The 27,732-nt window shown below is 36.2% G+C and overlaps 1 protein-coding gene across 2 annotated transcripts in view; it reads left to right on the top strand.

Annotated features, from left to right (window-relative positions):
• NFKB2 (nuclear factor kappa B subunit 2) overlaps nucleotides 1–27,732 on the top strand; it is a 178,584-nt gene that overhangs the window by 92,129 nt on the left and 58,723 nt on the right. For both annotated transcript variants that reach the window (XM_053691952.1, XM_053691953.1), the window contains exons 7-8: nucleotides 2,398–2,556; nucleotides 22,079–22,183. In XM_053691952.1, the coding sequence (XP_053547927.1) occupies nucleotides 2,398–2,556; nucleotides 22,079–22,183 (264 nt within the window). The remainder of the gene's footprint in view (nucleotides 1–2,397; nucleotides 2,557–22,078; nucleotides 22,184–27,732) is intronic.

Raw genomic sequence — 27,732 nt, 5'->3', positions numbered from 1 at the left:
ACATTTAAAATAAATGAACTTAGCTTTGGTAGGACTTCTTAGTCAACAGGAATCCCTCAGTATGTTCTGATCCAGGAATAATTTATGGAAAATCTTGCAATATGTAATAGAAAAAAACAACATATAAAGCAAAATTATCAAATTCCTTAAATGACAGTTTCAGGAATGGGAAAAAATGCAAAACAAACAAGCCTCTAGCAACCAGAAGCAACAAAAAAGTGAGACTTAAATAATGTGAAAAAAAGTGGCGCCAAGTATGGCGCCCACATTTTTTGGCGCCAAGTATGACGCCCACATTTTTTGGCGCCAAGTATGACGCCCACATTTTTTGCCGCCAAGTATGACGCCCACACTTTTTGGCGCAAGAAAAAAAACGTCTGTAACACACATGCGTCAAAAATGACAAAATTTTGCGCCAAAAAAGCTTGCGCCAAGAATGACGCAATAAATTGAAGCATTTTCTGCCCCCGCGAGCCTAACAGCCCGCAAGGAAAAAAGTCAATTAGAAAATTTCTTTAAGGTAAGAAAAAATATTTTATTCATATGCATTTTCCCAAATAATGAAACTGACAGTCTGAAAGAAGGAATACTGATTATCCTGAATCATGGCAAATATAAGTTTAAACACATATATTTAGAACTTTACGTATAAAGTGCCCAACCATAGCTTAGAGTGTCACAGAAAATAAGACTTACCCCAGGACACTCATCTACATATAGCAGATAGCCAAACCAGTACTGAAACGAGAATCAGTAGAGGTAATGGTATATATATAAGAGTATATCGTCGATCTGAAAAGGGAGGTAAGAGATGAATCTCTACGACCAATAACAGAGAACCTATGAAATAGACCCCGTAGAAGGAGACCATTGAATTCAAATAGGCAATACTCTCCTCACATCCCTCTGACATTCACTGCACTCTGAGAGGAAAACCGGGCTCCAGCCTGCTGCGGAGCGCATATCAACGTAGAATCTAGCACAAACTTACTTCACCACCTCCACGGGAGGCAAAGTTTGTAAAACTGATTTGTGGGTGTGGTGAGGGGTGTATTTATAGGCATTTTAAGGTTTGGGAAACTTTGCCCCTCCTGGTAGGAATGTATATCCCATACGTCACTAGCTCATGGACTCTTGCTAATTACATGAAAGAAAAGAAAATGAATGCATTTGTGTTTGTTTAGATCATTAAGGAGCGAAGCTGACTCTGCAATTCTCTACTATTTCTCTCTGTAATAACATAATTCTGTTTTATTGGAAGTCACATTTTAGTATATTTGGTTGTATATTTGTGGTTTCTGTAATGGGGAACTGTCACAGGGATACATTAATAACTGGAATCTCTGTCTAGGAACTGAAATAAATATATAACAAATTGTAGTAATCTTAGCGGTTATACGGCTGCACACAGGATCATCTTTATTTGCTAAATCATTAGAGAAATGAAAACCACTTTTTCTTTCATGATTCAGAGAGAGCATGAAATTTATAGGAACTTTCAAATTCACTTCTATTATCTAACTTGTTTGTCCTCTTAGTATACTTTGTTGATAAGCATACGTATGTAGGCTCAAGAGCTGCTGATTGGTGGTTGCACATGTTATTGACTCACCCAAGTGCATTGCTGTTTCTTTAACAAAGGATACCAAGAGAATAAAATTGTATTCTCTATCTTAATCATTTTATTAAAAATAAGTAAATATTCAATACTCATTTTTCCTCCTCTATATTACATCCTAAATGCATTAAGCTGAGAAATATTCTCAGGGTAAAGGGACTTTCTTTTCATTTTGATTTTATAGAAAGAGAAAAATGCTTAAAAGTTAATGTCTCAACATTAGAGATATTATGTTCTTTATATAGCAAATAAGATACTAAACCACATAGAGAAACTATAAGACTAGCTGTTCATGCTACAACAACAACAAAAATGTAAAATTATTTTATTTCGGGTATTTAAAAGATGTGTAAAAAAAGCAGCAATTAAAGTGAAAGTCAACCATAGCGTTTTTGAAACACTAGGGTTGACTGTTGAAACAAAAGGCACTTTCATTCATGAAGTATAAGATACTTCATGCATATAGAGCCTTTATTCGTTTCAACCGTTCTTAGCTGCTGCAGCAGCCCATGGCAAAAAAAATATTTTGCTAAGAGGTGACATTTTCATAAAATGCTAAGTCTGAATCATGAAAGTTTAATTTACTCTCCCTTTAACTAGACTGATAAGAAAAAGTAGGTTTAGTCAGCAAAATAAGCTCTTTTAGATGTAACCTTGGGGCATACACCACCATTTCCTATCATGGCATCTGTATACACTCTACAGTATTACATTACAGTTTGCACTATTGTGGATGTTTAACTAAATGCTTTTTTTTAAAAAAATTTGGGCACCCACAGAGCAGGAAGAGAAGAAGATCGAACAGGAAGTTAAAGAACTGAAAAAAGTTACAGATCTCAGCATAGTCCGCCTTAGATTCACTGCGTACCTACCTGACAGCAACGGCGCATTCACGCTTTCATTACCACCAGTGATTTCAGATCCTATCCATGATAGCAGTGAGTACCCAGTAGCATGTGCTTGCTTAATATGATCACCTACTGTACTTGTACGCTAAAAATGATATACACTCAAAATAAAACACAATATACATACTAAGGCCTAGTTTCCACTAAGGTAGTAAAGTTTGGAAACTATTGGTAACAAAAAAATTCTCCATATTCTTTAATGGATATAAATGTTTTTATCACCAATTTCCAAAATGTACCACATCAATGGAAACTAGACCTAAGTGTATAAAACTGTGCACAGATTTAGAGAATGACTGCAACTAGTAATGGTACACTCTCCAAGAGCACACTTGGATTCCAAAGGGGCAATGTAACAATTAATTAAAAGATATAAAATAGTCCCGCCCTCTTTGTGATGGACAATTATATATCAAAGTGGGCAGGACTGTTCTGTAGAACTGCAATGCACGCTGGAAGCCGAACACGCTGCGTTTACCTCAACAGTTTTATACACTTTAGTTTGTACGATCACTTACTGTAACAAGGTATCCTGCTCTATATCCGAAGACAACAGGGCAATACGCTATATGCTTTTTTTATATATATATATATGTTGTTTTTTTTATTTATTTTTTATTTTCAAAAAAGCTTTATTGAAATCAAACATATAAATTGGATATAAATGGTATATAACAAAATTGTTACATTAGAGTATATCTCACAGATGAGCAAATAATAGTTTGAAGACAACATGTTTCATAAATTATATTAAAGGCAATATTCACTAGGTCAGTGTACCTCATTCTTGGCCCCATCAATAACTTATAAGACCTTTTTTGGATCTTTAGATAAGTCAAATATGGGCTGTATTGGTGTTATGTGGAAGAAAAATACAATTTAATACGAGAGATAGACAAAATAAAGAAAATAAAGGATTATCATTTCTAAGTGATGTAAATCTTTAAAGAGCACAAAAAGTTCACCACCACTCGTATATAAAAGGTTCAACTTTATTCCAAAACATTAAAAAGTACAGGACAGCAGTACCCATACAACAGTAGCTTAGAGGAGCGTAGCAATAGATGGCTTACGCGTTTCAGCAAAATGCCGTAGTCATAGCCTGATGTAAATCTTTAAAGCTTATGACCAAAATTGAACCGAATATATTTCTGAATGACTTTTTATTAGCACTTTATGCCTGTGGCAATCTATTTACCAATAATCAAAAGAGAAGTTTGTGCAAATAATTATAAGGGTGGTGAGCTGTATTTGCAGTTGTGTAATAGTGATAACTTGTTTACACCTCCAATTGGCTCTTAGTAAACATTGCTAAATGGAATGATGATATCGCCATCTATTGAACAAGGGAGGCTTAGCACATCTTTAATCTGGGATTGGGATGTTGAGCTGTTTAGGGATTTTAAATAAACAACTATTTATAGCTAGGACTGTCCTTATATATCTTTACATCTGGTTGGTGTAACTGACTAAATTAGCACCACATTATCATCAGTTCTATCTTCAGATATGGACTGACTGTATACTGTCGAATTCCAAGCCTCTATGAGTTACCTCATATCATTAGTAAGCATATATTTAAGTTATGATATTTTTATATTGACTCCCTCATGGGCCTGGCCGTAGTCCAAAGAGAAGAGGCACTTATATCGGTTATGCATTCCCCAATAATGGAAAGGAAACCATGATAGCTTCCTACACTTAAGAAATGTAAGATTGATCCCACCAAGGGCCCCCACGTACCCCTGGATTGGGTGGGTATACAAAAAATAATGATATATTTAGGTAGCATAGCGGTGCTATAACTGCTGTTTCAGAATCAGTCGTGAAAGTTACCCCCCCCCCCCTCCCCGGGCCCCCCTCAAACCCTCAGGAGAAGCACTGAAACAAAGGTGTTCACAGATTTCATCATGTGTAACATGGTAGTGAAAGTTATTCTGTATATATAATATAACTAGTGAAAAATAAAAAGCAAATGGTACCATACTGTATCTTAAGTATGGTGGGGTGAAAAGCATTTAACACTTAAGCTATCTAGATAATACAGCATTAGGTTCTAGGTATTGTTAAACAGGTAATATTTGATCTGGCGTAATCAGTACACATAAATCCTCCATCTCTCTAATAAAGCTTTGGATTCTAGTTGCTGGCAAACTTATACATTTTATCCAGGTGTAACTATTGGTTGGACATTAGTTACTGTTTTGTCACCTGAAGTGTGTTGAACTCCCCAGAATATTTTTTTAAAAATTAACTCCCAGTGCTCTAATATCTTTACTAACCCTTTAGGCTAGGAGAGGTATATATTTGTACAGACGTACTACTAATGCAATAAGCCACAATATAATTGCTGTTTCCATAATATTAACATGTGTGCTATAAAACATATTCACCGTTAAAGATAACTTGCTAGACATATAAGTAAGAAACAGCTTTAAACTATGCAAAACAGGTTGAGGTACAAACATTGGATTTACCATAATCCACCGAACATGGTTGCAATATTAATGAGAGTTCTTTTTTAATCAACCCCCCGTTGTTTTTTTGTTTTTTTTTTCTCCGGTATTTTCCAGTCTTTATGAGGTTTGAAAAGTCTTCTTCTAAGGTGCAAGTAAAGCTTGTTACAAGATCTGAGGGGCTTACTTAAATTCCTGTTCGTGGTGGGTTTCTGTGAGTCGTAGGCCAAATGGCGCCGTGTTTGTCAAGAGGGCCCTTGCCCAAGGCGTTGATGTCATTTTCCATATTGTTAGACTTTGGCAAGGGGCTTGTCAGTCTAGTGGTTGCGGTCCCTTGGGAACCCCCCCCCCCCCAAAGTTCCCTCTGGAGTGCACTTAACACCAGATATATGTCCTGCTTGCAATGTCCGGCTTGATATTGTGACAGACTGCGATGTTGACGGAGTTACGTCCCTTGGGCAATGCATTGGCTAGTATGGTGTTAGGCTTGGTCTTATATTGTGGTGTCTGATGTGATTCTTCAGAGTTATTGAGGGTGCTTTGCGCCTGCTTTGGCTCCCTTCGTCCAGATCTACTGCGTGGTGCTTAGTGCAGCTGGCACCATCTTGAATGAGAATTGCTGGTGACTTTTCTGAAGTTAGATCTATAAAACCATTAGCGTTTATTTTAGTAATCAGAAAGTCATATGGTGCTTTATCGAGGAGTGCCATTAAGGTTCTCTCAATGTTCTTCACCCATGTGGGCAATTTTAATTTTTCTCCTCTCTCCTGAAATCCTGCTTCTTTTTGTACAGTTATGCTTTAGATGTAAAAGTGAGGTGCCAGTGCTGTATAGATTTTTTGCTCAATTAAGGCGGTTCTCCTCGGCCAGCCGAGGGGGGTAGCGTTGCCTACGTGTCAGCCGCCGCTGTAGGCCTTCTTTGTCCGATTCCGAGCCCTAGTGTCAGGAACACAGATTATTCTTTAAGGGCTGTAGCGCAGCAAGACTGTGCAGTGGTATAGCTGACTTTTATTGATGAATATCTGTAAGATGCTTCATATTGGCGGATTGTCTAGAGATCGACTGGAGCTCTGGAAAGATGTGACTATTCAAGGCCGTTGTTTGGACACGCCCACTTGTTTATTAAGTTTTTATAACATAAATACATCTATTTAACAGCATATTTACTTTTATATAAATAGATTTTCTTTTTGCAGGACCATCGAAAAATGTAATATACAAAAATGCAAACCAAAATATAAATTATAGAACCCTATAGTATACATATATAAGGTATTTTAGGACAAATAATAACATAGATAGTGAAAACATATATTTAACAATAATCTATACTCTAGATCAGTGCTTTCCAAACTGTGTGTCGGCAGCAGTGTGTAGGTGTGTCCCTGCTTCAGCACAAATTTTTTTTTTTTTTTTTTTTTTTTAATTGTTTTTTGGTTTCTCACTATCCACCTGCCTGCTACGCATATCACATGGTTGACACGTGATTGATACCTAGTGGGTCACAGATCATCTTAACCAATTGGCACAGCTCAGTGGGAACTGAAACTATTACCATTGGCGGATTTGGCGGCACATTGGCTCCTGACTGCACGTGTAGTCTCCTTAATTGGCTCGTGACTGCAAGTGTAGCCAGTGAGTGGGACAGCAGAGGGGGGTAGCGTTGCCTACGTGTCAGCCGCCGCTGTAGGCCTTCTTTGTCCGATTCCGAGCCCTAGTGTCAGGAACACAGATTATTCTTTAAGGGCTGTAGCGCAGCAAGACTGTGCAGTGGTATAGCTGACTTTTATTGATGAATATCTGTAAGATGCTTCCAGATATTGGCGGATTGTCTAGAGATCGACTGGAGCTCTGGAAAGATGTGACTATTCAAGGCCGTTGTTTGGACACGCCCACTTGTTTATTAAGTTTTTATAACATAAATACATCTATTTAACAGCATATTTACTTTTATATAAATAGATTTTCTTTTTGCAGGACCATCGAAAAATGTAATATACAAAAATGCAAACCAAAATATAAATTATAGAACCCTATAGTATACATATATAAGGTATTTTAGGACAAATAATAACATAGATAGTGAAAACATATATTTAACAATAATCTATACTCTAGATCAGTGCTTTCCAAACTGTGTGTCGGCAGCAGTGTGTAGGTGTGTCCCTGCTTCAGCACAAATTTTTTTTTTTTTTTTTTTTTTTAATTGTTTTTTGGTTTCTCACTATCCACCTGCCTGCTACGCATATCACATGGTTGACACGTGATTGATACCTAGTGGGTCACAGATCATCTTAACCAATTGGCACAGCTCAGTGGGAACTGAAACTATTACCATTGGCGGATTTGGCGGCACATTGGCTCCTGACTGCACGTGTAGTCTCCTTAATTGGCTCGTGACTGCAAGTGTAGCCAGTGAGTGGGACAGCAGTGTGTTTGCAGCGCGGGCAGTAGTCAGTCGGACTCACAGAGCTCTGAGGGTGGCAGCTTAAACGCTGAGCTAAAGTCAGAAGTCAGTGGGATTTTTTTGCAACTAGCTCCCAGTAGTGCATTGCTGCTCCAGCTCTTGATATACGGATAGGAAGTGGAAGCTTAAAAATGCTTGATGATGAAATGTGAGTGTCTTTATCTAATATTACACCAAATATTCAGAAACTGTGTTCATCCCATCAACCTCATACATCCCATTAAAATAGTAAGTAGCTATTGGTGTTATTAAACTTTTTTAATTCTTGCACATACATACTGTTACTTGTAAATACATTTTGTTATAATATAATTTATGTTTGTGTCTGTATCTTTTAAAACAAGTTAGTTTAACCTCCTTTTTGCTAGTACAACTGAATTACTGTGTTGCGAAATGATGTAGGTCTACAAAGTGTGTCACCAACATGACAAGTTTGGAAAGCTCTGCTCTAGATTATCTCCTATTCTTATGTTAGATTCACATAAGACTCCTAAAAAAAAAGTCCATGTTAAGAAAGAATACAATTGGGGTATGCAGAGCTTAGACCCTAAACAGAAAGTAGATATAGAAAAAGAGGAACCGTGTTAATATTTCACGATGGTACAAAAAAAGAAAAAAAAAAAAAAAGGAGCAGGGATTCCCCCCCCCCACCCCCCAAGCAACACAAGGTATGCCCTGCTTCTTTCTAATCAGCCATCCATGTGTACGGGAATAGGTCTATGAGGACCAGTTCCATAAAGCTAATAGAAGTCAAAAAGGGGGATAGGATACGTTTTTGAATTGGTAAAAAGTATGATTTAATAATTGGTAGCCAGCCCAATAAGAATCTTTTAACTATTTTTCTGAGGAGAATTGTGAGTGAAATCATTTGTAAATGATGTGGTATTGAATATATTTAAGAATCTGTATTAGGCCCGTAACCATGTTAGCATTCCAATTTTTAGCTATTAAATGCCTAACCGTTAGTATAATAGTGTTTAACGTCTTTACCAACTTTTGCTGGATACATCTTTGATAATTTGAGTGGGGATAAATACAAATTATTAATAAGTTTAAAGTGTGATTCTTTCCAACTCATTGAAATGTCATATTTATTCAGTGCTACACAACTTAGTTTGATTGTATCATGATCTATTGATGGAAAAGTATGTGCCCAGATATTGCACAGTTTATCAAGATAAATTCAGCTTTGTTTAGTGAGCATGATGTCATATAAGAGGGAAATAGATGTGTTACCCACTATACATTTTTGGATACATATCTTAATTTCAGACCACGCAGACAACTAAGCCAAACCCCAGTTTTGAGTATTATTATAGTGCCGTAATTGCAAGTATGCAAAAAAGTTTGTTCTAGCTAGATCAAAATGTTGAGACAGTAGCTCAAAGGGTAGCATCTGTCCATTTTCATCAATAGTTTGACAGATATATTTAAGATCCCTTTCAGCCCAGTCCTTAAAGACTGAAAATTGCCTGGGGGAAACTGTGGGTTACTGACTATAGGTATAAAATCAGAAAATGTATATTCTACTTCTAATATAGTATAGAACTTCTGCCATGCTGAAACAATATTTTTAATTGAAATAAGATAAATAACAGACGGCAATTTTTGATGTGGACAATGCAGTATAGCCTTCAAAGAGTAAGGAGAAAAATTGTAGGTCTCCATTTCTAATGATTCTGCAATCCAATCTATAGCGATTTTAAGCATGGCAGCCCAATTATATAATTGAAAGTTTGGGAGTGCGAGACCCGTTGCACCACGATTTTGCATTAGTCTATTTAAAGATATCCATACTTTTTATTTTTCCAGATAGATTTAGAAAACCTGGAGAGGAGTTTTTTTGAGTCATCATTTAAAATAAACAAAGGTAAGTTCTGGAGTGGGTATAGTAAGCGTGGGGAGATAATCATTTTAATTAGATTAATATGAGCAGTGATGGATAATGATAAAGTTGCCCACAATTCCAAATCCACTCTGATCTTCCTAAAAAGGAGCAAAAAGTGAAGTCTATACCAATTTTTAGGGTTCTTATGTAATATTATGTATTTAATAGCGTCAACAACTCTAAATGGATGTTTTTGAAAACTCTTTATAGATTTATTGACCCACATACGTTCACTTTTATCAAGATTCATTTTGTATCCTGAAAATGCACTAAACTCATCCATACATTGAAGAGAAGAAGGTATTGATTGACACGTATTATCCAAGAAAAGTAATAAGTAATCCGCGTAAAGGAGAATCTTCAGATTATGTAAACCCATAGTGATACCTTTTAGAGTAACCTTTAGACGGACGACTAAAGGCTTAAGAGCTATATTGAATAGAAGAGGTGACAAAGGGCACCCCTGTCTTGTCCCTCTCCTGAGCGTGATTTTTGGCGATAGAAGCCTGTTAACCAAAAGATAAGATTTTGGCTTATCATAGATCTTATGTATAAATTGAAGAAATTGATTTTTAAAGCCAAAATTTTCTAAAGTCTTAAAAAGATGACCCCAGAAGATGGAGTCAAAGGCTTTTTCGGTGTCTAAAGTAAGGATTGCCACATCTTGAAGAAGCTTCTTCTCCTTCCCATGTTCTATATTCCAACAAAAATCCAAGAAGGTAACCACTTTACGTATATTTTTTGTCACGCTTCTACCCTTCATGAATCCCGTCTGGTCGGGATAAATGAGCTTATCTAAAGAGGAAGAAAGTCTAGAGGCAATAATAGCGGCTGAGATCTCATAGTCAGTATTAAGGACTGATATGGGCCTATAGGAAGCAGGGTCCTCCGCATTTTTGCCTTTCTTAGGGATCAAGGAGATATTGGCTGCAGAGATATCGGGTTGTCTGATATAAAATCATTGTTAAAAAGTTTTTCTAAAGTTGGAATAATTTCTTCAGCTAAGATTTTATAATATTCTGCGGGCAGACATTCTTTTTTTTTTTTAAACATAATTTTTTTATTTATTAATACAGAAAGGAAATTAACAGTATACAGATTAAAGATAATAAGAAAAAAAATACATCTCATTGAGTTTCATATTTTAGACACATATTTAAACATTCTTCAGATCGAAAAAAGAAAATTTAGACAATTCAAGTGGCTGTCCTTCCTCTTAATATTTATCTCACTAAATTTATCTCAGAGAATAAGGACTATGGAGGCGGGGAGATACAAAAACAGAAATTTCTATCTTTAATAAAATATTACCCCCTTTTGTAGGTTCCCCCCTCCTTTGGCCAAAGGAGTGGGGCATTAGCAAGTGGCCTGTGGCTATTAAACCAAGACAAAACAAAAGGAAAAAAAAAAAAAAAAAAAAGGGTGAAAAAGGAAAAGGATTTTCCCTCCTGTGTCTGTTCAATCACCCCAATATCGCCCTAACTTCATGTTAAACTAAATTTAATACCAGTCTGCAGGGAAAATATTAGATAATACTAAGGATTTGAAATATTCAGTCCTACGGAACGTATAAATCAGAGAAAATTGTATGTTTAGTGGATAATTTAAAATAACCTTCAACCATTTTAAAAAGAAGGCTTTCGTTTTTCTCTTATTTAGTGGCGATATAGTTAATTTCTCAAAACCTATCTGGGAATATATGTGATTTATGAAGGATGAAATTGAGGGTGCCTGCTTACTTTTCCATTCTTTTAATATCAGGTTACGACCAAGTGCAATAGCTGTATTAATGTAGTTAATATTTGTTTGCTTATTATCTGCTGTTCGGAGAAAGAAAATATCTCTAGAGGTCAATTTAATTTTATTCTCTGAATTTTTATTTATCCAAAATTCTACCTTTCCCCAGAACTGTAGAATTTTTGGACACAACCACATACAGTGGATTAGGTCTGCTTTTATATTATTGCATTTTGGGCAATTGTTGTTAGAATGGAAGTTCCATTTAGAGACTCTCCAGGGGGTCAAATAGGTGTTATTAAGCAGCTTTAGATGTGTCTCCTTCCAGGATGTGGGAATAATGGCAGTTTTAATCCATTTGAAGGATGTAGTGAGTATTTCTGACGAAATATCTCCGTAGTGAATATGCCACTTCTCTGTCAAATTGTTAATTAATAATTGACCCTGTTTAGCCAACATAATTTTGTATAGTAGTGCTATACTGTGGTTACCAGCTTTGTATCCTACTATATATGATTTAATTTGGTCCCATCTGCAAAAGTTTGCGCAAGATTTCTCAATTCCCGCCACAAAATGTCTCATCTGGAGATATGCATAAAAATTCTTATTAGGTAAATTGAATTCCCTGGCAATATCTGAAAAAGATCTCATTTGCAATGAAGAATTTAAACATTGGCAAACATAAGTCAAACCTTGTTGTGTCCATTTGTCATAAACCTCATAAGTTAGACCTGGTGTAAATTGAGGGTTACCTTGAATTAGAAGATATGGAGTTAATTCAAAGTTAATATCTAACATAACATTAATTTTTTGCCATGCTTCGATTGAGTTACATATCAGCTTCATCATTTTAATCTTATTAGGTAAATGTGTTGTTGGGCAATGGAGTAGTGCAGATAGTGCATAAGGGGCACTGCGGGCAGACATTCTGGTCCTGCGGCTTTATTTATTTATTTGGTCTCATCTATTGCCTTACTAATCTCCTCCGTGGAAATAGTGGCAATGAGCACTGTCAAATCTTTCTCTTGAATCTTAGGGAGCTTAACTTTGGTCCAAAAGATGTCTTGCTTAATCGTATTTATATCTAATCCTGCATAGAGTTGTTAATAGTAGGTGAAAATATGTTATTGATTTCTTGAGTATTAGTATGTCTATTATGTCCTACTTTGATGGCAGGTATATAATTTTTTTTTCTTCCTATTTTAAACAAGTTTGGATAGATATTTAGCCGAGCGTCCATGGAAACCTTTAAAACGTAGATTGTTTTTTATCTCTTCTTCTTGGGATTTTTGCTTTAAAAACATGTCCCTCTCTCTTCTTATTATTTCCATGTATTTATTCCAATTAGCTATAGACCTTTCCCCACAGTATCTTCTACAGGAGTTTCTGACCTGGTTAGCGAGTTGAATTTCCAGAGCCCTATTCTTTTTATTTCTGCCGATCATATAAGCCTTAATTTCCCCACGCAGTAATGAACACCTCTATTTTATTAAAATAGACAATTTTATGGGTACAGTAGTCCTTCCACTTCTGTTGTAGCCAAAGTGAAAATTTGGGATTATTGACTAGAAAGCGAGGGAAGAAGAGAGTTTGCATATTATCTACCATGCTAGATAAAGAAGGGAATGATAATGATATAATTGTTTGGTCTGAAATGAACATATCACCAATTCCTGTCTCCATCTGTCTAATCGAAACAGGTTCAGAAATTAAAAACAGATCAATTCTGAAAAATGTTCTATGTTTTTTGGATTCACAGGAACATACCTGCGAATTATTTGCTATTTATAGCAAATAATTTATAGCAAATCATTTTAAAATATTTTGAATTTTTCTTATATTCTTTAAAAAAAATTCAGAGAATCTGTCTAATTCTGGGGACAACGTCATATTAAAATCCCCTGCCATGACAACATTTTCCCCAATAAAGGGATATACCTTATATTTGATCTTTTCCCAGAAATCAATGGAGAATTTATTCTGGCCATATATGTTGCAAAATGTGAATTTAATATTCCTAATTTGTATTTGTAATAAGATATATCTGAACTTGGGGTCCATCTCAACCTTCATAATATTGTAATCTAATTCCTTACTTAAAGGGACAGTAAACCTAAAAAATAATGTTATATAATTCTGCACATAGTGCAGAATTATATAACATTATTTTAGTGCTATTGTTATAAAAGCTTTTTTTCCCTTTGAATTTTTTAAAAAGATGCCGCTTTTACAGACCCGCTCTCTGCTGAGCGGTTCTGTTTTTTTTACTCAGCGCATCGGGCCAGCTGTATAGTCACAGCCCGGCCCGACCACGCCATAACATTAAGTGCAGCTCGCTCTTGCTGTCAGACAGAGCAGGAGCGAGCTGCACTTAATGTTATGGCGCGGTCGGGCCGGGGCTGTGACTATACAGCTGGCCCGATGCGCTGAGTAAAAAAAACAGACCCGCTCAGCAGATAGCAGAGAGCGGGTCTGTAAAAGCGGCATCTTTTTAAAAAATTCAAAGGGAAAAAAAGCTTTTATAACAATAGCACTAAAATAATGTTATATAATTCTGCACTATGTGCAGAATTATATAACATTATTTTTTAGGTTTACTGACACTTTAACAGAAAATGTGGGCTTGCCTTTTTATTAAGTAAGGAATTAGGAATTAATACTACAACCTAACCCACCCATTTGACTTCAATTTAGCTGCTTCTATGGCATTAAGATGTGCTTCCTGTAAAAAAAAAAAACGCCGGACTTAACCTTCGCCAACGTTTTGATTATAAGTTCACGCTTCATAGTTGAAGCAATCCCCCCAACATTCCAAGATAATATTTTAAGATTTTCCACCATAGTGACCATTTTAGTATTTAAAAAATATTTTTAGACACTACGTGAAAATGGGGGGGGGGGGAGAGTGAAGGGGGAAATAGGAGGGAGAGGGGAGAGAAGAAAGAAAAAGAAGAGAAAAAAAGGGGGGGAGGAATTAAAACCAGAGTACAACTTATCATATTACCTGTTTCCTATGCTTGCCACAATTGGTACTTGGTATAACCCATAATGTAAAATCAAAAAGTTACTGAGTAATCTATACATTGGGCCCTACCTGGCTAGAGTACTAGACCAAATAATCTTTTATTTGGATGCAATAAATTCCTTAATTTCTTTTTTTTTTTTTTTTTTTTTTTAATATTTTATTATTTTCTTATAACAACAATACAAAGTTGCGTACATAGTTACTTTACATCACATATATAAACGAAAGAACAAGGAAGGCAAAGTCCATTATAATAAGGAAACATTTGAACCACACAGTCAATCCTTCCTAAGTGGATACATTTATCCTTAGTCCTAGCATTGACCAAGGGGATTGTTCTTGAATAAATTGTTTGTCACTATATCTATGGAAGTGCTTGGGGGGAGAAAGAGAAAAAAAAAAAATTTTTTTTCTTTTTTCCTCTCAATTCCTCTCATCTCCCTTCACATCCCTCTCCCCTCCTCTCCAGATAGTTGGGGAATACTGATAATCCGATTAATATGATTCATATAATCATTACCTATAGCCTTAATAAATGGACCCCAGACATTAAAGAATTTATCTACTTTGAAAGGGGAAAACTTTTTATAGTCATATGCTTCAAGAATGCCTTCTTTTAGCATTGCCTTCTTAATATGACTAACATTTGGAGAATTTTTATTGATCCGGCAGGAAAAGATCAATGATCTTGTTTTTATTATCACTTTATGTATGAATCTATTATTTCCCCCCCATAGAGGAGAGTGTGTGAGGAAAAAAACATTTACTGATGATAGTTTTATATCTAATTTTAATATACTAGAAAGCCAAAAGCCCACTTTCGACCACAATTGAAATTGTTTAGGGCATTCATATACCAAATGGAGTAAGTCCGGATTAGTTCTTGAGCATTTAATACACTTATTCTCCACCTCTTTATTCCACTTACAAACTCTATTCGGAGTTAAGTAATCTTGGTGCATAAGTCTAAAATGTGATTCCCTTCCTGCCATTGAGTTCTCCAGTTTATGTATTGTCCCCAAACTGATTTGTATAATTTTATCTTCTCTGCAGATAGGTATGCTGTTTTCCCATTTATTATAGAGGTCTTCTAATTGCCTTGACTTAAACCCATTTAGAAGTGTTTCATAGATAACTGAGAGTGGCCTCTGCTTAATTAAATTCCTTAATTTCTGATACTTCATTAAAGACTAACTTAGTTCCATTGTCAACAACTATGATTTTTGCAGGGTATATCATGCGGGCTTGAACTCCTTTATTAATTAGTTGGGTACAAAACGGGGCCATGAGCTTTCTCTTAAATGTAAATTCAGATGAATCGGTGCCCGGTTTTTAATAATCCTATTAAAAACAAGGTCACTTTAATTCATCAATATTTACATTTCACTTGTTTTCTTCAAATACTTACCTTTTAATCCTGACAGCCACTGCAGCGCTTCCTCTGCCCGTCACAAGCCCTCTTTGCGGGTCCAAAATGACAAATCCTCCAATCACTGCGTTGCCTCAGGCCATGATTCCCCCCCGGGGGGGGGGGGGAGCCTAGATTGGAGGAAGCCGGATTCGTCATTTCTGACGTATGAAGAGGCTTCCGACGGCTGGGGAAATCGCTGGAGCGGCTGTGAAGATTAAAAGGTAAGTATTTGAAGAAAACGAGTAAAATGTAAATTTTGATGAATTAAAGTGACCTTGTTTTTAATAGGATTATTAAAAACCGGGCACCGATTCTTCTGAATTAACATTCACTTTAAGAGAAGTCTCATTAGAAAAATCTTGGAATAAAAAAATCTTATTATTTCCCAGCATAAGAGGACCATTTCTCTTGAATAATTTAAGTAATTCTATTTTGTCTTGGAATTTTAATAACTTAAATACACATATTCTACTCCTAAACGTGTCATTAGTATGGTTTTTCCTGGCATTAATTCTAGGCGCTTTTTCTATTATTAAGGGAAGCTGTTGAGCAGGTATCCCTAAGGCTTGAGGCAATACTGTAGAAGTAAAGTTCATTAAATCCTCAAATTCAGCGTTCTCAGGGAGACCCACTATCCTAATGTTGTTGCGCCTGGAGTGATCATACAGATCTTCCAGGCGCAACTGCATATTCGAAATTTTAGAGTCTTGTTTTTGGATTGTGCTTTCCTGGGTGTTGACAGGATCCTCTAGATCTAAGATACTATTTCCTGCTTCACTAATTCTAGAGGAAAATTGTCTAACCCAGTGTTTTTCAACCAGTGTGCCGCGGCCCACTAGTGTGCCGTGAGAGATCCTCAGGTATGCTGCCACAGACTGACAACAGTGTGACATATTTTTTAAATTTTGTTTGTTTTTTATTCCCAGTGCAGGGGTGTCCCTCTTTCAAATTTTGAAATATTGAGAGGTATGTGACAGGCTCATCACACACAGGCAGGCAGGCATCATTTACAACCATGACATATTGACATTCATTCACAGACAATCATTATGATTGTTTGTGAATGAATATCAATATGTCACGTATAGTTTGTAGGAGGCATGGCATGACAGCACAATACATACAGTATGGGATGGTGGTGTGCCACAGGATTTTTTTTATGTAAAAAAGTGTGCCACGGCAAAAAAAAGGTTGAAAATCACTGGTCTAACCTCTACGGAAAGGAAAGCTATTTCTGTAGCAATACCAGATAGCTCCTTTTTAATCATATCAAATTGTGGCGCGAAAATTCCAGTAAGTTGTACTATCAAGGTTTGTGTATCAATTACGGGCAAAGTTGCATCAACAATAATATCTGAGCTAATATTCGACATTTTAGATTTCTTATCTTTTGACTTTACAGGCATTTTGGGTGAACTTATTTTTACCTGTGTGACAAATTTTTGCATACAAAAATCCAGTGAGTAGTGCAAACAACCTATGTCATACATTCAACTCAGAGCTTGAAAGGGAATGATATCCAGTTACCCTCTATGAGAGTGATTCCCCATGACCATCTATGGTAGCAGTAAACTTCTATAGCAGAGATGCCCAGTTACCCTCTATGGTAGCAGTAAACTTCTATAGCAGAGATGCCCAGTTACCCTTTATGGTAGCAGTAAACTTCTATAGCAGAGATGCCCAGTTACCCTCTATGGTAGCAGTAAACTTCTATAGCAGAGATGCCCAGTTACCCTTTATGGTAGCAGTAAACTTCTATAGCAGAGATGCCCAGTTACCCTGTATGGTAGCAGTAAACTTCTATAGCAGAGATGCCCAGTTACCCTTTATGGTAGCAGTAAACTTCTATAGCAGAGATGCCCAGTTACCCTGTATGGCAGCAGTAAACTTCTTTAACAGAGATGCCCAGTTACCCTCTATGGTGGCAGTAAACTTCTATAGCAGAGATGCCCAGTTACCCTCTATGGTAGCAGTAAACTTCTATAGCAGAGATGCCCAGTTACCCTGTATGGCAGCAGTAAACTTCTATAGCAGAGATGCCGGTTACCTTCTATGGTAGCAGTAAACTTCTATAGCAGAGATGCCCAGTTACCCTCTATGGTAGCAGTAAACTTCTATAGCAGAGATGCCCAGTTACCCTCTATGGTAGCAGTAAATCTCTATAGCAGAGATGCCCAGTTACCCTCTATGGTAGCAGTAAACTTCTATAGCAGAGATGCCCAGTTACCCTCTATGGTAGCAGTAAACCTCTATAGCAGAGATGCCCAGTTACCCTCTATGGTAGCAGTAAATCTCTATAGCAGAGATGCCCAGTTACCCTCTATGGTAGCAGTAAACTTCTATAGCAGAGATGCCCAGTTACCCTCTATGGTGGCAGTAAACTTCTATAGCAGAGATACCCAGTTACCCTCTAGGGTGGCAGTAAACTTCTATAGCAGAGATACCCAGTTACCCTCTATGGTAGCAGTAAACTTCTTTAACAGAGATGCCCAGTTACCCTCTATGGTAGCAGTAAACTTCTATAGCAGAGATGCCCAGTTACCCTCTATGGTGGCAGTAAACTTCTATAGCAGAGATGCCCAGTTACCCTCTATGGTGGCAGTAAACTTCTATAGCAGAGATGCCCAGTTACCCTCTATGGTAGCAGTAAACTTCTTTAACAGAGATGCCCAGTTACTCTCTATGGTAGCAGTAAACCTCTATAGCAGAGATGCCCAGTTACCCTCTATGGTAGAGATGCCCAGTTACCCTCTATAGCAGAGATGCCCAGTTACCCTCTATAGCAGAGATGCCCAGTTACCCTCTATAGCAGAGATGCCCAGGTACCCTCTATGGCAGCAGTAAACTTCTATAGCAGAGATGCCGGTTACCCTCTATGGTAGCAGTAAACTTCTATAGCAGAGATGCCCAGTTACCCTCTATGGTAGCAGTAAACTTCTATAGCAGACGGTTACCCTCTAAGAGAGCAGTGCTCTGTATCCTTCAGGGGCAGTAACTTTCTGTGACTAGCAGGGGGTTTATGGTAAAGCCCCAACTGGGTTTTCTGAAGATAAAGATTTTGTTTTTTTTTGCCTAAATTTCCCATTTAATTTCAGAACTTCAGAAGATACTTTATGTGACAGAGAGTGGAATTTTTTTTATCAAATACACAAACGCAGTCAAAATAATCATAGAATGAGTAACACAGAAATAAGTTTCCACTTTAAAACAGAAAGTGAGATTAGATCTGATGACTTTTCAGTGGATTCCTCCCACACTGGTAACAGAGCTCGGTTTGTACTGTACACTAAACGTATACTATTAACTCCTTGTGTGCTGGTGAGGACTGCAATGGGTCTTTAATCCTTTGTAACATATTTACATCTTACCAGTTATTTCCTCTCCTAAACAAACCAGTCTTGAAGACGTGTTCTTGATAAGATTAGGGTCAGTTATACACAGGCCCCATTTGTAATGCCCAGATACCATTTACACTGGCGAATACTGCTCTGTATCAGACACAGATGGGGGTCATATGATCTAACTTGTGAGAGAATCCCACTGTGTGAATGAGAATCAGTGTTAACCCCTGGCTGACTGTGATGATTACTACACACAGTAATTTTATGTTACTTTCTGATATGAGCTGCACGAGTCTTTTTCCTTCTGTCCCACACAGCAATGCTGCAATATCTGCCCCCATATGTGCAGTCTTACTCATGTACATTGCATCTACATAAAGTCTGATGAGAGGAGTAAATAATTGTCAATGATACACAATTTAGCTAGAGGATGTCATGAAACTACATAAAACTGCCTATCTTATGCACACGTGTTTATTGTTCTCTACATATAAAAATACATAAATACATATATACACATATAAATACATATATACACATATAAATACATAAATACATATATGCACATATAAATACATATATACATATATACACATATAAATACATAAATACATATATACACATATAAATACATATATACACATATAAATACATATATACACATATACAAACATAAATACATATATACACATATAAATACATAAATACATATATACACATATAAATACATATGTATGCATATAAATACATAAATACATATATACACATATAAATACATAAATACATATATGCACATATAAATACATAAATACATATGTACGCATATAAATACATAAATACATATATACACATATAAATACATATATGCACATATAAATACATAAATACATATGTACGCATATAAATACATAAATACATATATACACATATAAATACTGTACATAAATACATATATACACATATAAATACATGAGGTAGAATGTATTCAAGAAAGGTACCAGCGCTCAGTTGTTCCATAAACAGATAGGTAAATGTAGTCATATATTGAGAAAATGTTTGTAAATTTCTACACCTGTTTAAGAGATATGTAGATCTGGGATGTATATGTTCCCTGTAAACTCTTAATAGACTTGATTGGTGTAGGTATTGAGCTGCATGAATGTATACGATTCAGTGTACCCCTGACACTGATGGAAAAATTACATACAAGAGAAATGTCAAAAGATATTCAGTGCTACAAATACTAAAAATATATAAATATATGTGGTGTTATATCAAATGAAATGTCTCTCTGGTGGAGTAGACAAATGCCCTTGATCTCACAAAGGCAGTCCAAGTGGTGAATATGGACAGGTTAGGTAGATCTTATAAGTTCAAGATGTGGTTTTGCCAATAAGTCTTTACAATAACTGCAACAATGGTACAAGTGGTATGCCCTTACCAAAGGTACCCTCTGGTAAGGGCATACCACTTGTCTCCTAGTACCATTGTTGCAGTTATTGTAAAGACTTATTGGCAAAACCACATCTTGAACGTATAAGATCTAACTAACCTGTCCATATTCACCACTTGGACTGCCTTTGTGAGATCAAGGGCATTTGTCTACTCCACCAGAGAGACATTTCATTTGATATAACACCACATATATTTATATATTTTTAGTATTTGTAGCGCTGAATATCTTTCGACATTTCTCTTGTATGTAACATTTAAATACATAAATACATATATACACATATAAATACATAAATACATATATACACATATAAATACTGTACATAAATACATATATACACATATAAATACATAAATACATATATACACATATAAATACATAAATACATATATACACATATAAATACTGTACGTAAATACATATATACACACATAAATACATAAATACATATAAACACATATAAATACATAAATACATATATACACATATAAATACTGTACGTAAATACATATATACACACATAAATACATAAATACATATATACACATATAAATACTGTACATATATACACATATAAATACTGTACATAAATACATATATACACATATAAATACATAAATACATATAAACACATATAAATACATATATACACATATAAATACATATATACACATATAAATACATAAATACATATATACACATATAAATACTGTACATAAATACATATATACACATATAAATACATAAATACATATATACACATATAAATACATAAATACATATATACACATATAAATACTGTACATATATACACATATAAATACTGTACATATAAACACATATAAATACATAAATACATATATACACATATAAATACTGTACATATATACACATATAAATACTTATGTACACATATATAGACAAATATATAGATATTATTTTTTAAAGATATATGTATGTATATGTTATAGCCCTTTGTCTGCCTTTTTTTCTAACACCAGAGACCTCTTTGAGCCCTTTTGTGCAATATTTTTTGTTAATCATTTTTATTAGACAGTGTTAACATGTAACTGTACTTTGTAATGCATTTTTGATACTTTTATGTTTTGCAAAACAGTTAACCAGAGCTCTGAAGTTGCACTAATCATTCTAGCGTAAATTGCAATTGCACTCAAGCGATCGCGCTCACTTTTAACTTATAATACAAGCGGTAAGCCCGGCGAGCGCAAACCCCTGCGATAAACCTTTTATCACTTACATGCAAACATTTGCGCTCCACTCGTAATCTGGCCCCAAATATTTGATCCTTGGTGTCATGAATAAGAGGTATGTGCTGACACCTTGTGGTTAATAGAGAAACTACACATTATTATATTGCGATTGTGCGTTTTGTAAAAAGACATTTCAGTAAATTTACTACAGTAGTCATGGTCAGTTGTGCATTTAGTTTTTGTGCTGCCTAGGCTGCCACTCAATTCCCCCACTCCAACAATTTCACATCCTGATGACAGGAAAACAATGAGAACGCAGGAGTGTGAAGTCATCATGTCATAGAACTACAGCCAAAATACCCCTCCCCTCAAATCATTCTGCCCTAGGCACAGATCTGGTTGCCAAAATACTCCCCTAGTCATGGTACATTCTGACTCTAAACCTATTATATCTCTCCTGAATCCTTCATGTCTTTGTAACAATAATACCATTTCTATTAGTCCCTACAATATGACATTTTTATTGACTTTATCTCATATTTTATTAACTCATTTTGTAGAATCTCCTGGAGCATCAAACCTGCGCATTTCACGAATGGATAAAACTGCAGGCTCTGTAAAAGGAGGGGATGAAGTATATCTACTCTGCGATAAAGTCCAAAAAGGTGACTATACATTTAAAGGTGTAACTGAATGTGAGGTCTTACTGTATTTTTTATCCCACAGTATGATGTGTGAAAGGAGGACTTTATAGGCAGCTGTCTAATATACCTATTGTACACAACTGTGCAGTTTTTCTGAGTTTAATGCATTTTCTTTCATGTAATTGGCAAGAGTCCATGAGCTAGTGACATATGGGATATACAATCCTACCAGGAGGGGCAAAGTTTCCCAAGCCTCAAAATGCCTATAAATACACCCCTCACCACACCCACAATTCAGTTTTACAAACTTTGCCTCCCTATGGAGGTGGTGAAGTAAGTTTGTGCTAGATTTTCTTAGTTGATATGCGCTTCTCAGCATTTTGAAGCCTGATTCCTCTGAGTACAGTGTTTGTCAGAGGGATGCGAAGGGATTATCACCTATTGATTCTATGGTTTTCCTCACGGAAATCTTTTCAAAGGTTCTCTGTTATCGGTCGTAGAGATTAATCTCCTACCTCCCTTTTTCAGATCGACGATATACTCTCATATTCCATTACCTCTACTGATACTTTTTCAGTACTGGTTTGGCTATCTGCTATATGTGGATGGGTGTCTTTCGGTAAGTATGTTTTTATTACTTAAGACTCTCTCAGCTATGGTTTGGCACTTTATGTACTAATATAAAGTTTTAAATATATGTATTGTACTTATATTTGCCATGAGTCAGGTTTATGTATATTTCCTTTTGCAGACTATCAGTTTCAAAATTGGGAAACATATTTAGGAAGTTATTTTTTCTTACCTGGAGTATATTCTTTTCTTCAAATTGACTGCTTTTTCATTAATTTTCGCTGGCAAAATTAGGCTTGCGAGGTCGCAAAATGCTGATATTTATTGCGTCATTCTTGGCGCGAGAATTTTTTTGGCGCGAAGGTACGTTCGGTCATTTTGTAATTTCCGGCGTCTTAGTTGACGCCAAGTTTCCTTACACAAGGTTGCGTCTGCCATGACGCGAGTTGCGTCATTTCCGGATGTTTTTAGCACCAAAAAATTTCATTTTGCGTTGTGCGTCATACTTGCCGCCAAATAATTTAATTATTTAAGCCCCACTTCCTATATGCCTCTTGCCTTTTTTATGCTCAGAGGGCTATGTTGTTTGCATTTTTTTCCCATTCCTGAAACTGCCATATAAGGAAATTGATAATTTTGCTTTATATGTTGTTTTTTCTCTTACATTTGCAAGATGTCTCAATCTGATCCTGTCTCAGAAACCACTGTTGGAACTCTACTGCCTGATAACAGTTCTACCAAAGCTAAGTGTATCTGTTGTAAATTAGCGGAGATTATCTCCAGCTGTAGTATGTAACAGTTGTCATGATAAGCTTTTACATGCAGAAAATATATCCATCAGTGCTAGTACAATGCCTGTTGTTCCTTTAACATCTAATGTACATGATATCCCTGTGAATATAAAAGATTTTATTGCTGATGCGATTCAGAAGGCTTTGTCTACTATTCCACCTTCTAATAAACGTAAAAGCTCTTTTAAAACTTCTCATAAGGTTGATGAAATTTCAAATGACCGACAACATACTGAATTATCCTCCTCTGATGAGGATCTATCTGGTTCAGAAGATCCTACCTCAGATATTGACACTGACAAATCTACTTATCTCTTTAAGATGGAGTATATTCGTTCCTTGTTAAAAGAGTTGTTGATTACTTTGGATATTGAGGAAACTAGTCATCTTTATACTAAAACTAGTAAACGTTTAAATTCAGTTTATAAACCTCCTGTGGTTACTCCAGAGGTTTTTCCAGTTCCTGATGCTATTTCTGATATAATTTCAAAGGAATGAAATAGGCCTGGTACTTCTTTTATTCCTTCTTCTAGTTTTAAAAAGTTGTATCCTTTGCCAGCAGTTAGATTGGAGTTTTGGGGAAAAAATCCCCAAAGTTGATGGGGCTATTTCTACTCTTGCCAAATGTACTACTATTCCTATGGAATATAGTACTTCTTTTAAGGACCCTTTAGATAGGAAACTTGAATCTTATCTAAGGAAAGCTTATTTATGTTCTGGCTACATTCTTAGGCCTGCTATATCCATGGCTGATGTTGCAGCTGCATAGCGCAACAGGAAACAGATCCTGATTTGTCTAGCATTGTTCGCTTGCGTCAACATGCTAATCATTTTATCTGTGATGCTATTTTTGATATCATCAATATTGATGTTAAATCTATGTCTTTAGCTATTTTAGCTAGAAGAGCTTTGTGGCTCAAATATTGGAATGCTGACATGGTATCTAAGTCTAGATTACTATCTCTTTCTTTCCAATGTAACAATTTATTTGGTTCTCAGTTGTATTCAATTATTTCAACTGTCACTGGGGGGGAAGGGAGTTTTTTTACCTCAAGATAAAAGATCTAAGGGCAAATCTAAAGCTTCTAATCGTTTTCGTTTTTTTCGACAGAATAAGGAACAGAAAGCCAATCCTTGCCCCAAAGAATCTGGTTCCAATTGGAAACCTTCTTCAAGTTGAAATAAATCCAAGCCTTTTAAGAAACCAAAGCCAGCCCCAAAGTCTGCTTGTAGATGCAGCCCTATTTCCAGCTCAGCTGGTGGGGGGCAGATTAAAGTTCCTTGATTCCTCAGAGAAGGGTCACCTTTTTAGGTTTCCAGATAGATTCAGTGTCCATGACTCTGTCTCTAACAGACAAGAGACGAATAAAATTGGTTTCAGCTTGTCGAAACCTTCAGTCTCAATCATTCCCTTCAGTGGCTATGTGCATTGAAGTTTTAGGTCTCATGACTGCAGCATTGGACGCGATCCCCTTTGTTTGTTTTCATATGAGACCTCTTCAGCTTTGTATGCTGAATCAATGGATTATAGAAGGATATCACAATTAATATCCTTAAATCCCAATGTTCGACTCTCTCTAACTTGGTGGTTATATCACCATCGTATAGCTCAAGGGGCCTCTTTTGTTCATCCAACCTGGACTGTAATCACAACAAATGCAAGTCTTTCAGGTTGGGGAGCTGTCTGGGGATCTCTGACAGCACAAGGGGTTTGGAAATCTCAAGAGGCGAGGTTACCAATCAATATTTCAGAACTCCATGCTATTTTCAGGGCTCTTCAGGTTTGGCCTCTGTTGAAGAGAGAACCATTAATTTGTTTTCAGACAGACAGTATCACAACTGTGGCATATGTCAATCATCAGGGTGGGACTCACAGTCTCCTAGCTATGTAGAAGTATCTTGGACACTTTCTTGGGTAGAATCCAGCTCTTGTCTAATTTCTGCGGTACATATCCAAGGTGTAGACAATTGGGAAGCGGATTATCTCAGCCGTCAGACTTTACATCCGGGGGAGTGGTCTCTCCATCTAAATGTGTTTTTTCAGATGTGGGGTCTTCCAGAAATAGATCTGATGGCTTCCCATCTAAACAAGATACTTCCCAGGTACTTGTCCAGGTCCAGGGATCCTCAGGCGGAGTCGGTGGATGCGTTAGCAGTTCCTTGGTTTTATCAACCTGCTTATATCTTTCTGCCTCTAGTTCTACTTCCAATAGTGATCTCCAAGATCATCATGGAACAATCGTTTGTGTTTCTGGTAGCACCAGCATGGCCTCACAGGTTTTGGTATGCGGATCTTGTCCGGATGTCAAGTTGCCAATCTTGGCCACTTCCTTTAAGACCAGACCTTCTGTCTCAAGGACCGTTTCCATCAGGATCTCAAATCGTTAAATTTTAAGGTATGGAAATTGATTGCTTAGTGCTTAGTCATAGAGGTTTCTCTGACTCAGTGATTGATACTACGTTACAAGCTCGTAAATCTGTTTCTAGCAAGATTTATTATCGAGTTTGGAAGACTTATATTTCATGGTGTTCTTCTCATAAATTCTCCTGGCATTCTTTTAGAATTCCTAGAATTTTACAGTTTCTTAAGGATGGTTTGGATAAAGGTTTGTCTGCAAGTTCCTTGAAGGGACAAATCTCTGCTCTTTCTGTTTTATTTCACAGAAAGATTGCTAAGCTTCCTTATATTCACTGTTTTGTGCAGGCTTTGGTCCGTATCAAGCCTGTCACTAAATCAATCTCTCCTCCTTGGAGTCTTAATTTGGTTTTTAAGGCTTTACAGGCTCCTCCTTTTGAGCCTATGTATTCTTTGGCTATTAAACTACTTTCTTGGAAAGTGTTGTTCCTTTTGGCTATCTCTTCTGCTAGAAGAGTTTCCGAATTATCTGCTCTTTCTTGTGAGTCTCCTTTTTTGATTTTCCATCAGGATAAGGCGGTTTTGCGGACTTCATTTCAGTTTTTACCTAAAGTTTTGAATTCTAACAACATTAATAGGATAATGTAAGAGCTTTGAAATATTATGTTGAGGCTACTAAAGATTTCAGGAAGACTTCTAGTCTATTTGTTGTCTTTTCTGGTCCTAGGAAAGGTCAGAAAGCTTCTGCCATTTCCTTGGCATCCTGGTTAAAGCTTTTATTCATCAAGCTTATTTGGAGTCGGGTCAGGCCCGCCTCAGAGAATAACAGCTCATTCTACTAGATCAGTTTCCACTTTGTGGGCTTTTAAGAATGAAGCTTCAGTTGATCAGATTTGCAAAGCAGCTACTTTGTTGTCTTTGCATACATTGACTAAATTCTACCGTTTTTATGTATTTGCCTCTTCGAAAGCAGTTTTTGGTAGAAAAGTTCTTCAGGCAGCTGTTTCAGTTTGATTCCTCTGCTTATCTCTAATGATCTATCTAATCTTCTGTGGAGTTCCACATCTTTGGTATTACTATCCCATACGTCACTAGGTCATGGACTCTTGCCAATTACATGAAAGAAAACATAATTTATGTAAGAACTTACCTGATAAATACATTTCTTTCATATTGGCAAGAGTCCATGAGACCCACCCTTTTTATGGTGGTTGTATTTTTTTGTATAAAGCACAATTATATTTACAGATCCTTTTTTTATGCTTTCTACTCCTTTTTCTATAACCCCACTACTTGGCTATTCTTTAAACTGAATTGTGGGTGTGGTGAGGGGTGTATTTTATAGGCATTTTGAGGTTTGGGAAACTTTGCCCCTCCTGGTAGGATTGCATATCCCATACATCACTAGCTCATGGACTCTTGCCAATATGAAAGAAATTAATTTATCAGGTAAGTTCTTACATAAATTATGTTTTTTGTCTAAGGCTTCTTGCTAACTAACTTGTCAGGAAGTTTGCAGTTTACCTTAGACTGGAAGTTGTTTTAAATTGTAAAACTGTAAAGTAAATCCATTTTGGTATTTTTGTAGTTAAAGGGACATTAAACCCAATTTTTTTCTTTCATAATTCAGACAGATAATACAATTTTAAACAGCATTCCAATTTACTTCTATTATCTAATTTGCTTCATTCTTTAGATATCCTTTGTTAAAGAAATAGCAATGCACACGGGCAAGCCAATCACAGGATGCATCTATGTGCAGCCACCAATCAGAAGCTACTGAGCCTATCTAGATATGCTTTTCAGGAAAGAATATAAGCTGTTTAAAATGGTATTCTCTATCTGAATCATGG

Source organism: Bombina bombina, chromosome 9, assembly GCF_027579735.1.
Source record: "Bombina bombina isolate aBomBom1 chromosome 9, aBomBom1.pri, whole genome shotgun sequence".
Classification (NCBI taxonomy): Eukaryota; Metazoa; Chordata; class Amphibia; order Anura; family Bombinatoridae; genus Bombina; species Bombina bombina.
The sequence above is the reverse complement of the archived record's forward strand: the minus strand, read 5'-3'. Positions and strand labels throughout refer to the sequence as shown.